This window comes from Hippopotamus amphibius, chromosome 4 (assembly GCF_030028045.1).
Source record: "Hippopotamus amphibius kiboko isolate mHipAmp2 chromosome 4, mHipAmp2.hap2, whole genome shotgun sequence".
NCBI lineage: Eukaryota > Metazoa > Chordata > Mammalia > Artiodactyla > Hippopotamidae > Hippopotamus > Hippopotamus amphibius.
In genome coordinates, this window is record NC_080189.1 from 94,166,595 (window position 1) to 94,180,755 (window position 14,161).

The 14,161-nt window shown below is 33.4% G+C and overlaps 1 protein-coding gene across 1 annotated transcript in view; it reads right to left on the bottom strand.

Moving 5' to 3' along the window:
* Nucleotides 1-435: 435 nt before the first annotated feature.
* Nucleotides 436-14,161, bottom strand: part of PCLO (piccolo presynaptic cytomatrix protein) — a 375,075-nt gene continuing 361,349 nt past the window's right edge. The window contains exons 24-26 of the mRNA XM_057731959.1: nucleotides 3,054-3,188; nucleotides 2,498-2,643; nucleotides 436-576 (exon numbers count right to left, since the gene is read on the bottom strand). Of these exons, the coding sequence (XP_057587942.1) occupies nucleotides 436-576; nucleotides 2,498-2,643; nucleotides 3,054-3,188 (422 nt within the window). The remainder of the gene's footprint in view (nucleotides 577-2,497; nucleotides 2,644-3,053; nucleotides 3,189-14,161) is intronic.

Below are 14,161 nucleotides of genomic sequence, written 5' to 3' on the forward strand. Positions count from 1 at the left end.
AAAGAAGAGAGACCTTTGAAAACTAAAATTTGTTATATCAGTTCTTTCCTTTCAACCAAGTTCTTTTGCATAAAGGATTACTTTTGCCTGCATTAGAAAACATTAATCTTTGCGTCTTAGCCTCTGGTTAGCTATAGCTCAACTCTACTCAAAAATTTTTGCATTAAGTAATCAAAATTTCTCTGTTTTTCTTGACAGCCACAAGAAATCCAAGGTTCAGAACTTTTTTTTTCTTGTCTTCAATATATGAACTTTCTCAGTTGAGTTTTTTCCTATGTTCCACAACAATACCTTTGCAAGTCTTTGAGTATGTTTTTGTTTTATGTTCTTCTCATGGTTACCCCTGAAAACATAGCTTAGAACAATAGTATTCAATTATAGTCTTGATTTAAGATTATTTAAAGCACTTTCTATACCCTGAGCAGACACGTTTCTTCAGTGGGTTTGAGTAGGACTGACCAAAAGTTTGTGCCAGTTGACTATTCTTTTTCTGAGATCCACTTTGTCTAGCCAGATACAGGCTTCACCAATCAAGGTCTTTTTCATAAACTTCCCTCCATTGGAAAAAAGTAAAATCTAGAAAAAATAGCCAAAATTATATATATTTGTGTATATATATTCAACCTTTTTTATGGACATTTGCTCATTAAAAAACAGAGATAAGAAAGAGTGAGGGTGAGAGAAGTAGCAGGCATACTTGTAGGAGAACTAATTACTAAGACGTCCTCAAAAGATGTGCATAATATTAATTAATTTACATAAACATTTCCCAAAGGCAAAGACACATCCTGAAGGACAGGAGAATTCTAGATAAGATATGTATTACCAGCTAATTCTAACTAGGTTTATGCTTAAACTGACAGAAATTTTCACAAAAGAAATTTGCTAGGTGCATGTTTTACTAGTTTATGAAATATTAACAAAAATGTGGAATTATTTGAGTGGTGAATAAATAAATAAGAGTTTACAGGGGAGAAAGAGTATAACATTGATTTTAAATAGCATTTAATTTACTGGGAATTTTACTACAGTAAGCACTTCCAAAGTAGCTTCTTGTCATTTGTAGAGCTTATATTAGTTGAAATTCCATGGGCTCTCATACTTAAGAAATCTTTTTCTTTTAGGGTTCCGTTGAGAAAAAGGTAGAGAAATAGAGATGGAGATAACCATTAATCCTCGACAATTCTTCTCTCATGCTCTCTCTTTTCAGAATCTCCTTCAGATAATTCATCTTTATTCCTGGCTAAAATTTGCTTTTATGTTTCTGACTTCAAAATCTGCTTTTCTATCTTTTACCTCTGGTTTGGGGATTTCAAATGGCATATTATATTTTACTTGGACCCTGCCTTCTTATCAAATTTATCACTTTTCAGACAAACTCATGACCCTTCTCCCTCTCCATCCCTTCTGTAACTACTTAGTCTCTGTGATTGACACATTTGTTTACACAGATTTCAGTGTCCTTTAATTCCTTCAACTCTAATGTCAGTTAATCCTCTCAATGCAGTTGTTGCTTTGCAATATCTCTTATATTGGTCTCTAGTACAGGCCTCTACTTAAGTGCCAGTACCATGGTCTTCTCTTCCCGCATTTTTTCATGTTTTCCCTCCCTCCTCCTTTCTCCTTTTTCATTCCTTGTCTCTATATCTACCAAAGATATACTATGTACAAACACTGTGCCAGGCTACAGAACAAAGAAGAGTGAAAATCAAGCCTTGCACTAGAGAAGCTGATAGAATAGAAGCAGTGACAGGTAAGTATATAAATTGTTGTACAAGACTGGGATGAATGGCCTAATAAGACAAGCAAAACATTATGCGAATAAGGTGTGATAAATTACACCCAGGGTCATCAGTAAATTGCTGAGGTTACATTGAGAGATATGGAATACTGTGATAAATGGAGAGAGATGGAGAAGGGAGTGTTGAAGAAGAGGAAAAATATGAGCAAAGAATTAGAGGTTTAACCTGATTTGAAGATTCTGGTGTGACTGGGGTAAAGAATGAGTGGAAAAATATACAAGGAGATGAAATTAAATCAATAAAATTAGAACTCATCTTAGAGGACTCTGAATGAGTCAGGATAATGGATCATTGGAGGGGTTCAATGTAATCTACCCAGTATTATCAAAAGATACCTCTGCCAGCAGTGTGATAAAATGAATTAAAAGGGTAAGATATTGGTGGCAAGTAGGCCAGGTATACTGCTGAGATGATTTGCATAACAAAGATGAGGACCCAAAGAGGTTTAGCGGCAGTGAGCATGGAAAAAAAAATCTATGTAAAAGAAACTGAGTAGGTAGAAGAGAGGCAACTTGGTAGCTAAATGGATACGGTGAGTGAGTTGTGGAATTTTTCAAGGCCCCTGGGAAGTTGCCTCCAAAAATTAACTTGTAAAATGTCACATAGAATATGATTGACATTTAAATATTGAATAATTACATGGGAAATAAATACAGTATAAATGAAAATTTAAAAATAGGAACCGTATGAGTTACCTGAAGAGAATGTCCAGCAGGACTTAGGCTGAATCTAAAAGTTTCATTGAATGAAGGCTCTCGATCATGTCTGCATACTCTTGTTTTTTTCTTGATTACCTTTTTCTGGGTAGAAATGTTCATCACATATAATTTCACATATAAATCTGAAAATAAGAATTCAGCTTGTTAAGTGTCCACTAATAATACAATTTTTTATTGAAAGTTATAATCATATACTGAGAGCTTTCCTACATTTTACACAAAGCCATCGCCTGTGAACAATTTGTTTCAGACAATATAGAGTAATTAAAATATACGCCAATTTTCTTAGCAATTTAAATGTTTTCTTGTTGTATAATAAATACATCACTCTACATTTGTGTTGGAAAAAAATCTAATTTTTAACTAGTAAAATATCAACGTGCTCTATATAAGAGAAATTATTTATTTTATATTGTTCAGATATATTTGGTACACAGCCCATATTTTAGTTAGCATTCGCTAGGCTATTTAGCACATACCCCTAAGGAGTTCCTAGATACATTCCATGGCTCATTATCATAAAATTAGATACCTGGTAAGTGATCAGGAGATTTAAATTTGTAGGTAATATTTCTGCACTGGAGGATTTCAACTATTAGTTGTTCCCCATCTGTCTTCATTTCCTTCTTCAATGCAATCTTGATTTCTCCCATTACCTGAGTTTTAACTGGAACAATTTAATTAAAAAGTTAAGGAATATGTCATTTATTAAGTGGTTAGTTCAATTATTTATTCATACATTCATTTATTGAGTGTTTGTCAAGTGCTAAACAACTTATCACATCCTGTGGATACACAGATGAATAAAATACAGTTCAAGCCCTTAAGGAGCAGAAGGTCTCATGGGGAGACTGATAAATTATACACTTCCAATAAAGCATGTTAAATATAATGAAAGCTAGTAACGAGAGGTATGGAGGAAATGCAGCTACTCAGCTGTAGATCTTTAGGCCAAAAAAGGTAATAGACGAGACTATAGGAGACTATAGGAAGACAGTCACACATAAAAATAATAGAATTCTAATATAACTTATAGGAAGTATTAAGTCAAGTGAAACACAAGAAGTTGTTTGCCAACAGTTGCTCACTACCTACCAGGCTTGCAAAAGAACACTTGCTAACCCAACTAAATGTCATTGTGTATTATGTCTACTTCCATTCTATTTTCTTCCATTCTATTTTCTTCGTAAAAGAAGTAGCCAACAAGAGTAACATAGTAATAACGTTACATAAGGGAAAACATGCGTGATTGAAATGAATTCAATGTATTTCTTTCTAGCATTTATCTTGGATCTTTACATTACTGCAGAAGCTATTCATGCTAGGTCAAATTCTCTATTGATTCACCCTATTCTCTATCAACTCGTATATTCATCCACTTATTATTCACCAACAAATATTTTATTTCCCAGCACACTCTGCGATACGTACTGTTAGGAAGAATGGATACAACGATAAGTCAACATATGCATGCTTTATAGCTTTTCTGTCTTATTGAGAAGAAATTGATCAATGAAATATTTTCATCAATAAGTGTACAGTTAGAAAGAGAGAAAAGATTCTGAAGTACAAGAGCATGGTTACAAGAAAGCCTGGGAAAGGGCTTTATGAGCTGAAACCAGAAAAATAAGCAAGAATTAACTAGGTGACATAGATATGGAAGAACATTATAAAGAGAAGGAACAGTGTGTTCACAAAAGGCAACATCACGGGACTGAGGAACTAAATAAATATTCGTGTGATTATAACATATTGCTAAGTGGTACTATGTTAAGAATTTGGGTTTTACCTTTAGAACAATAGGAATCTATGAAAGGTCCTTAGCATGGATGTAGTTCATTTGTTCTCAAATGTTTTGGTCTCAGGATTTCTCTATACTCTTAAAAAAAAATGGTGGCCTTCAAAGAACATTAAAATTTCTAATTAAAAAGTAAAATTAGATATTTTAAAAATTTATTGATTGATTCAGTTAAAATGACAATATCTATAAATAAGTATTATAATGAAAAAATAACCATGTTTCCCAAAACAACAAAAAATCGTGAGAAGTGCCATTTTATATTTCCTCAAATTTCATTAGTGCCTGGCTTAATAGAGGGCAGCTGGGTTCTCATACCTGTTTTTACATTTAATCCAGTTGAATATGCTGTTTTAGTTGAAAAACATGACAGTCTCACACACACATATATATAGTTGGAAAAGGAAGGAGTATTTTAACATCCTTTTCAGAAAACTGGACAATCTTTGATACTACATTACAATTTGAAAAGTGGTAGTTTCTTTAAGATTAGTGGAAATGTGGAATCTGAAACCATGTCAATGAACTTTTTGTACTGTTACTTTAAAATATAGTTCTCTATCTTGCACCTTGAATGGACCATTTAACTGTGCCTGAATTGCTAACATCATATATTGTTCATTTTGGAAAATACTGCTTTACTGAGTTATGTAGGTCTTTAAAAAATTGACAAGCACATTTGTTAATATCACCACCGATATCATCAAAAAAAGTCTGAATATCGAAAAGCTGTCAAGCTCAGGGAGGCAGATACAAACTTTGGAAAATTTTATTTTTACTTAAAAGTTGAATTTTATCATTGACAACAACTATTGTCAATTGTTTTCCTTAAAGTGAAAAACATTTTGTTAACTTTTAAGAAAATGGCAGCTGAACACAGTCAGCCCTCTGCACCCGTGGCTTATACATCCATGGATCCAACCAATCGAAGATCAAAATACTAAAAAAAGTTTTTTTCGTAAAGTTCCAAAAAGCAAAACTTGAATTTGCCACATGCAGGCAACTATTTAGATAGCATTTACATTGTATTAGGTATTATAAGTAATCTAGACATGATTTAATGTATATGGGAGGATGTGCATAGGTTTAAATGCAAATATTACATCATTTTATACAAGGGACTTTAGTGCAAGCAGATTTTGGTATTTGCAGAGTTTGGGGGAGGATCCTACAAACAATTTCTCATGGATACCAAGTACGAACTCTACCTAAGTCTGAATAAGCAGAGTTTATCTATCAGTTGTCTTTCAAGTAAAAGTGATATTTCTTGTAAAAAAAAAAAAAAGGCTAGCTCAGCTTGCAACTCAAAAAAATTGTGCTCACGTGTTTTCTCAAGTCGACCTTCATATTTTGGTATGCAGCAGAAGTGCTTTATGTGTATTTCCCATTTCATCACACAGAATATTAGAAAGACATGTACTTAAGGGTCTAATAACAAGAATTTTAACTTCTTTATTAAGGATATTGTTAACAGAAACAGGCAAGTTTTTCCTATCAGTGCAAGGTGGTAAAAAAAAAAAAATACAGTGACTGTTAGTATATTTCAGTGCTGTTGCCCTGATTTATGCTAGCTCACCAGCAGTTTTCTGAAGCATTGCTTTTGCATTATCAATGTAAATATCAACACAGTAAAATGGTGAATAATATTTTAGTATATTTAAAAAAATAATTTTGACTTGGTTGCACTTCCATGGTCTTGGAGACCCACAAGGATTTCTGAACCATGCTTTGAGAATTACTGTTAAAGAATATATTTGAGTACTCTCCAAGAAGAAATTAAAGTAACAAAAGTATCATGTATAAAATCTATTAGATTGTACTTATTTAATCACTTTGATTTAATTTTATCACACTTTTGGGATATGGGGTTTTTTTTTGTTGTTTGCTTTTTAAATTCTTTATTGAAATATATTTGCTTTACACTCTTGTACCCGTCTCTGAGGTACACCAAAGTGAATCAGCTGCATCTACACACATATGGGATATGGGTTTTTAAAGTGTATTTCTTCCTTGGATTAACTTTTGCTTAAATTAACTTACATTTTCATGTCTAGATGTACCCTGACATGTGGAAAAATATCTACCAACACTATATTTTGACCTGCTCTCTTCCTTCTTTCAAAAAAGTTCCCCAAATAGGCAAAGTTGCCTTCTATATGTTTTATAAACTGAAACACAGATCTTCTAGACATAGTTAAATCATGATAATTCAGCAGCCAATGATCATAGATACTTCACAGTAGCTGAGTGTTAGCTTTACTCTTGAGAAAGTCAAGAAAATAAAGTGCAAGCCAAGGATTTTTTATACAGCTAAAATGTCTTTCAAGCAGCAAGCCTATAATTTTAAGCACGAGGAACTCAAGAATACCATAGAAAAGTTCATTCTCAAGAAATACATGAGAGGATGCATTTCATCAAATCAAAGAGATAACTAGAGAGACCTCAGCTAAAGAAGTGATGGTGAATATTTAACATATTTAATTGTAGAGCTGAGATTAAACTGAGTGAGAATATAGGTGGGTGGAAGGGCAGCATGTAATTGTCATGTATTCTGGTAGAGTATAAAGAATGAACCTGAAAAGAGACAGATGACAAAGGGAGAGAAAGGGACAAGTAGAATGAGATTGATTTTTGTATAGGTAAATGGTAGATGACAAAAATACCATTTAAAATTGACAAGACAGATTGTAAATGGTAAGTAAGAAAAGCAAACATTGTAAAAGGTATAAAAAAAGACAAAGATACGAAGTTTTCTTAATTACAAAAGAAATTAAAAAAATTAAAGACACCAAATGGAGAAAGAAATGCAACAAAAATAACATCATACACACAATAGTTATAACAAAATGCAGGGTTGTGATCAAACGTATCTGTCATATCAATAAACATGAACAGGTTTAGTAAGCATATTTTTAAAAAGATATTCAGATTGGCCCATAAAGCAAAACTTACAAGCTTTGCTATGCTAAAATTCAGTTTCATTTCAAATAGTCACAAAAAATAAATTGTAAGCATGCCAGATGTATGCAAACAATAAGAGAGTAGGGGTTGATATGTTATTGGGAGCCTGAATAGAAATCAGTACAGAATATAGTAAATAAGACAAAAAAAGGACATTTTATAAAGCTAAAAATCCATCAATCATAACTGACACAACAATTATGAATATCTATGCACCACTAAAATAGGTTGAAACTACAAAATAAGGTGTAAAGATGTAGGAAATGTAAGCCAGAATAAAGAGAATAATAATAAAATACTGTATCACAATGTTTTCAGTCCAAGACAGGTGAAGCAAGACTAAAATATGTAAAGACAATATTGAGACACCATAATCAATAAAGTAGATTTCAAGATGTGTATATTAAATGCTACATCCTGATAAAAGAGAAAATATCTTTTCCTGAATTAAACATGGAATGTTGATCATGTTGTTTGATTATGTATTGACTTACAAAGTAGACATCGGTAAGTTCTATAAAATGATGCTAATACACTGTCTGAAAACACACACACAAAAAGGTTTTAATGAAACAATTCTTCACTGAATGGTAAATACAATGAGAAAAGACAGAATTTCTGAAAAACAATGATAATGAAAACACTATTGGACTCCATGAGAGTTAAAATAATGATCAGAGGAAAATCACCAGTCTTAAACACCTATATCATTTAAAGCAATGTTCAGAAGAAAATGCATTTATACATTAACATTCCATGAACAAAATTTTTAAAAATACAATTGATTTAAACTTCCAATTCCAAAAGCTAGAAAAAGAACAACAAAGTAATATAAAAGAAAGTACAAGAAAATAAATAATAGGGCTTCCCTGGTGGCACAGTGGCTGAGAATCCGCCTGGCAGTGCAGGGGACACGGGTTCGATCCCTGGTCTGGGAGGATCCCACATGCCTCGGAGCAACCAAGCCTGTGCGCCACAACTACTGAGCCTGTGCTCTAGAGCCCGTGAGCCACAACTATTGAGCCCACAAGCCACAACTACTGAAGCCTGTGTGCCGAGAGCCCATGCTCTGCAACAAGAGAAGCCACCACAATGAGAAACCTGTGCACTGCAGCAAAGAGTAGCCCCTGCTCACCAGAACTAGAGAAAGCCTGCACACAGCAAGGAAGATCCAACGCAGCCAATAAATAAATAAATAAATAAATTTATTAAAAAATCAATTGTATTTCAAAAAAAGAATTAAATAATAAAAACATACACTAAAATTAATATGATGGAGAATGGAAAAAATAGAAAAAGTAGAAAAATTATTAATGCATCAAAATTCTGGTACTTTGCATAGCATCAGTAAAATAGAAAAACCAATAATGAATTCAGTCAATAATATGTGGCCTTAATATTATGATTTAGAAATGGCATGCGGCCTTTTATCTATGATACTACTCTCCTCTCAATGATTTGGTATAAATATTTTAGTGTCAAGAGTATACCTGAATACTATTGGCTCACATTCTGTTTACACATTCTTGACAAACAGAAACTGCAAACATGTCTAATATATTTCTTTGAACTTGTGAGGGAGCATCCAGTTCATGTTAGTGAACCATTTTAAATATGTATAAACAAGCCCATTCAAATCCATCTGTTTTATTTTAAAGAACTTCACAGGAAAATGAAGAATCGTCAGTATAAAAATGAGAAAACAGGACAGATCTTAGACTCGCCTTTCTCTAATACCTGGAAAAACTAGGAGAAAAAGTCAAATTTAGGAAAGTATTAGCCAGTAGCAACTAACCAAAGAATAGCCTCCTGCCAGAAAATGCTGCGAGTGGTATATAGGAATGGAAAGGCAGATTCTGGGAAGGCTCAGCCTAGAAGCATCCCCACCCATAATACATTCCACATAATTTTGCCAGGAAAAGAAAGATGAACGGACAAAACCCTGAGAATTATCACCAAATCCCCATCACAGAGAAGCGGATGAACAATGAGCTTAGGCAGCCCCAGAAAAGTCATACTAAACCCTGGGGAGTGGCAGCTCTGGCTCATCACCAGGGAGATCTGAGGGTTTCCCTGCAAACAGGAAAAACAACCAGTGCTCCCCATTTCCTGGAACTCCAAGGTGAAGGAAGAGCAAAATCCAAAGCTGAGAGAATCTTTTCATTGGAATAAGACAAACCTGGGCTTGGCTGAGTGAGTGCTGGCAAAAAAAAAAAAAAAAAAAAAAATCAAATCTCGAGAGAGAGAGAGAGCAAAACCGAGTCAATCAGGGCAGCAAATTCATCCACAAAACAGCTCTATTTCTTTCCTTCAAAGCCATCGAAAATCAGCCAGAACTAGTACCGCTCTGTCTCTCAAACTGTAACTGGGATGCGGGGAAAAAAAGAGTATTCTAACTAATAAGGAGGGAGTCAAGGAAAACAATCCCACTATTTGTAGCCAATAGGAGTTGTGGACAGAATTGATCACACCAATGCACGTGATGAAATGAAACAGCAAGACAAATTTTTTTTCTGGGGAAAATTCACTGTTACAGGTCATATTGCTTTTTTATAGGTTCTAAAACTCCAACACGCCAAGGATATAAAATTTATTGCTGTTATTTTCTACTTTCTCACTTCAGAAGAAAGGTGGAATTAAAAACTTGCTAACTAAAGTTCTCAAGGCATCACGTTGCCTAGTTTTTTTCTTGGAAGGTTAAATTCACATGCTTCACAGTGTGATACTTGTATAGTTCTTGTTAAGTTTTTCCTCCTCCAAGATTGTTCCAGCTTGTGCTTTACTCTTTCTACTAAAGGAGGAAAGGACCATGCCTACTGAGGTGGTCTCAAAGGACGCTTGTATTACTTATGAGTTGTCACTATTAATCATGCTTGTCCTTTCACAGGTTCAGAATGCCTTTGTCATTGGAAACAGATGCATGGATGGTGACAAAAACCTTTGTGTCCACTCTCTCCACGGGGTGAGGGAGAGGGGTGGGTGGCAGGGCAGCAACTCCAGATCTGCTTGAACCTTTGAACTAAAGAGGACAGCACACACGTAGAGAACACATGAGGGTGTTTTGTAATTTTGTTTGGAATAGACAGTAAATGGGCAGTAAAAATTGCTTTGACCAGCCTCCAGGTCTCTTGGTGTTCCAAAACTTATGTTTTGGTTGTATGAAAAGAATAAAAATTAATCCTACTCTAGAGAAGATATTTATCTTACAATACAGCATATAGCTATGATTAAGAGTAGAAAGAAGACAGTCTTTTCGCCATTGTATATTCTTGCCTCCTTGGTCGAAGATTAATTGACCATAGGTGTGTGGGTTTATTTCTGGGCTCTCTATTCTGTTCCAATGATCCATACGTCTGTTTTTGTGCCAGTACCCTGCTGTTTTGATTACTGTATCTTTGTAGTATTGTCTGAAGTCTGGGAGGGTTATACCTCCAGCTTTGTTCTTTTTCCTTAGGATTGCTTTGGCAATTCTGGGTCTTTCATTGTCCCATATAAATTTTAGGATTATTTGCTCTAGTTCTGTGAAAAATGTCATGGGTAATTTAATAGGGATCACTTTAAATCTGTAGAGTGCTTTGTGTAGTATGGTGATTTTAACAATATTAATTCTTCCAATCCAAGACCATGGGATATTTTATCAATTTCTCTGAATCATCTTCAACTTCCTTTATTAATGTTTTATACTTCTCAGTATATAAGTATTTCACCTCCTTGGTCAGGCTAATTCCTAAGTGATTTTTTTTTTCTGATGCAATTTTAAAAGGGATTGTTTTTTTACTTTCCCTTTCTGATATTTCGTTGTTAGTGTAAAGAAATGCAACATATTTCTATATGTTAATTTTGTATCCTGCTACCTTGCTGAATTCATTTATCAGTTCTAGCAGCTTTCGTGTGAAGTGGTGTGAAAGTTGGACAGCTGTATGTAAATCAATGAAGTTAGAACACATCCTCATATCATACACAAAAATAAACTCAAAATGGCTTAAAGACAAATATAAGACATGACACCGTAAAACTCCTACAAGAGAACACAGGCAAAACATTCTCTGACATAAATAATACCAAAGTTTTCTTAGGTCAATCTCCCAAGGCAATAGAAATAAAAGCAATGGGACCTAATCATACTTATAAGCTTTTGCACAGCAAAGGAAACCATAAACAAAACAGAAAGACAACCTACAAACTGGGAGAAAATATTTGCAAACAAGGTGAATGACAAGGGCTTAACTTCCAAAATATACAAACAGCTTATACAACTCAACAACAAAACAACCCAATCAAAAAATGGACAGAAGGCCTAAGTAGACATTTCTTCAAAGAAGACATACAGATGGCCAACGGGCACATGAAAAGATGCTCAACATCACTAATTATTCAAGAAATACAAAACTACACCAGTCAGAATGGCCATCATTAAAAAGACTACAAATAACAAATACTGCAGACCATGTGAAGAAAAGGGAACCCTCCTACACTATTGGTTGGAGTGTAAATTGGTGCAGGCACTGTGGAAAACAGTATGGAAGTTCTTCAAAAAACTAAAAATAGAGTTGCCTTATGATCCTACAATCCCACTCCTCAGCATATATCTGAACAAAATTCTAGTTCAAAAAATACATGCACCCCTATGTTCATAGTAGCACTATTCACAATAGACAAGGCATGGAAATAACTTAAATGTCCACCAACAGATGAGCAGATAAAGAAGAAGTTATCTATATATATCTATATCTATATAATGGATATATATATATATATATATAGGAATACTATTCAGCTATGAAAAAAATGAAATAATGCCATTTGCAGTAGGATGAATGGATCTAGAGATTATCACACCAAATGAAATAAGTCAGAAAGAGAAACACAAATACCATATGATATCACTTTTATGAAGAATCTAAAATATGACACAAATGAACATTGATGAAACAGAAACAGACTCACAGACATAGAGAAGAGACTTTTAGTTGCCAAGGGCGAGTGGAGTGGAGAGGGATGGATTGGGATTAGCAGATGCAAACTATTATATATAGAAAGGATAAACAACAAGGTCCCACTGTGTAGCACAAGGAACTATCTATATTCAATATCCTATAATAAACCATAATGGAAAAGAATATGACAAAGAATATATGTATGTACAACTATATATATATATGTGAATCACTTTTCTGTACACCAGAAACTAACACAACATTGTAAATCAACTATACTTCAATTAAAAAAAAAAAAGAATAGAAAGAAGAAGAGGAAGAGATGACGGATATAGAGGGTATGATTAAAAAATGAGATGGCACAATAATAGGTGGGGTGAAAATGGAGATAACAGAGCTAAAACACAAATAATCCCATTTAAAAGCTGTTAATGAACTAGAAACATCTTGGGAACAAAATTAAATAAAAGAAATCTATATTATTGCCATAGAGGGAAGAAAGGCTTAGGATGATACAGAGAGAAAAATAAGTAATAAAGAAGTTACAGAACAACGATAGACATGTTTAAACTGAAAAATATGATCCAACATAACTGAGTGCTCAGAAGAAGTAAATTCAAGGGAGTAGAAAATAACATCTATTTAAAATATAAAGGTATTTCAGAGAAAAAACAGAAGAGTAAATCTCTGGATCAAAAGATCATCCTATATTTCTGGAAATAAGTTGCTATACTGATATATCCAACTTAAGCTACTTCAAGGATACAGAAAACATTCTTTAAAAATCCAGGGGGAAAAAATAAGTCCCCTGCAAGAGTACATTGGTGTATAAGAGAAACAGCCTTCCTAAAATATTTAAAAGACTATATCAAGGATATAGAGGCTATAGTAATGAATGAAAGAAAAAGAGAGGAGAGAGAGAGGGAGAAAGGGAGAGAGGGATGGAAGAGGGAATGAAGGGGAAATTTGAAGATGAAATCCAGGCTATCAATAAAATAATGGAAGGGGAAAGTGGAAGAAAGTGTAAGAGTGTTGATTTCCTTTAAATGGACAGTTAATCAATACAATTTAAATTTGAAATACAGTATTAAAAAACATAATTACTCAACCTCAATATTTTTGTTTGTTTCTTAAATTTAGTGAGATCTTTTATAAACTATGGCTAAAATATGTATTGAAATATTTTACATGACTAAAATACTTATTGAAATTAAGCTATTTCTTTGTTTTTACTATGTCATATTCTTATTAAATTAAAAAACAATATAATCATTTTTGACAAAGAACAGGAATGATTTAATTCCATTTTAACAAAATTGCTGTGTCCCTTTATCTCCTTAGGTAGCTGAAGCGCTCCAAGTAAGTGTAACTGTAAAATTGGCTTATTTTTAATCTTCCACAGCTTTCTTTTTTCACACCCTCTGGTGCTTTATTCTCCTTTAACATATGCAGTGTTCCTTCTACTTTTCTGTTTTCTTAAAAAAGAGTTTACATATAATTTATCTTTGAAAAAATGTGTATGTTGTATCTGTAAGCAACATTTATACACATACCTATAGCTATATCTCCAAGTTATATTTTTAGAGAAATATATTTTAAGAAAACATTACAATTAACAAAACACAGTCATTATTCCACAATAAGAAATAGGGTTGGTATAATCCCCATTTTACAGATGAAAAAACAGTGGCTTGTATGCTTTAAGTAACTTGTAAAACTGTTAAACATCCTTTACTCTAGATCTTTACTCTAGATCTTCTGATTTTAAGCATAGGGCTCTATTCTCTCATGAACAGCTTATATTTTCTTACAAATAATATTTTTAAAACAATGGCTCATTCTGGGAATGTTATTTAAAAATATTTTAAAAAAATATTATCAGAAGGAAAGGATTTTGCTATTTTATTTTAGCCACACGCAAGACTTTAGACAGCAGAGAAGGCA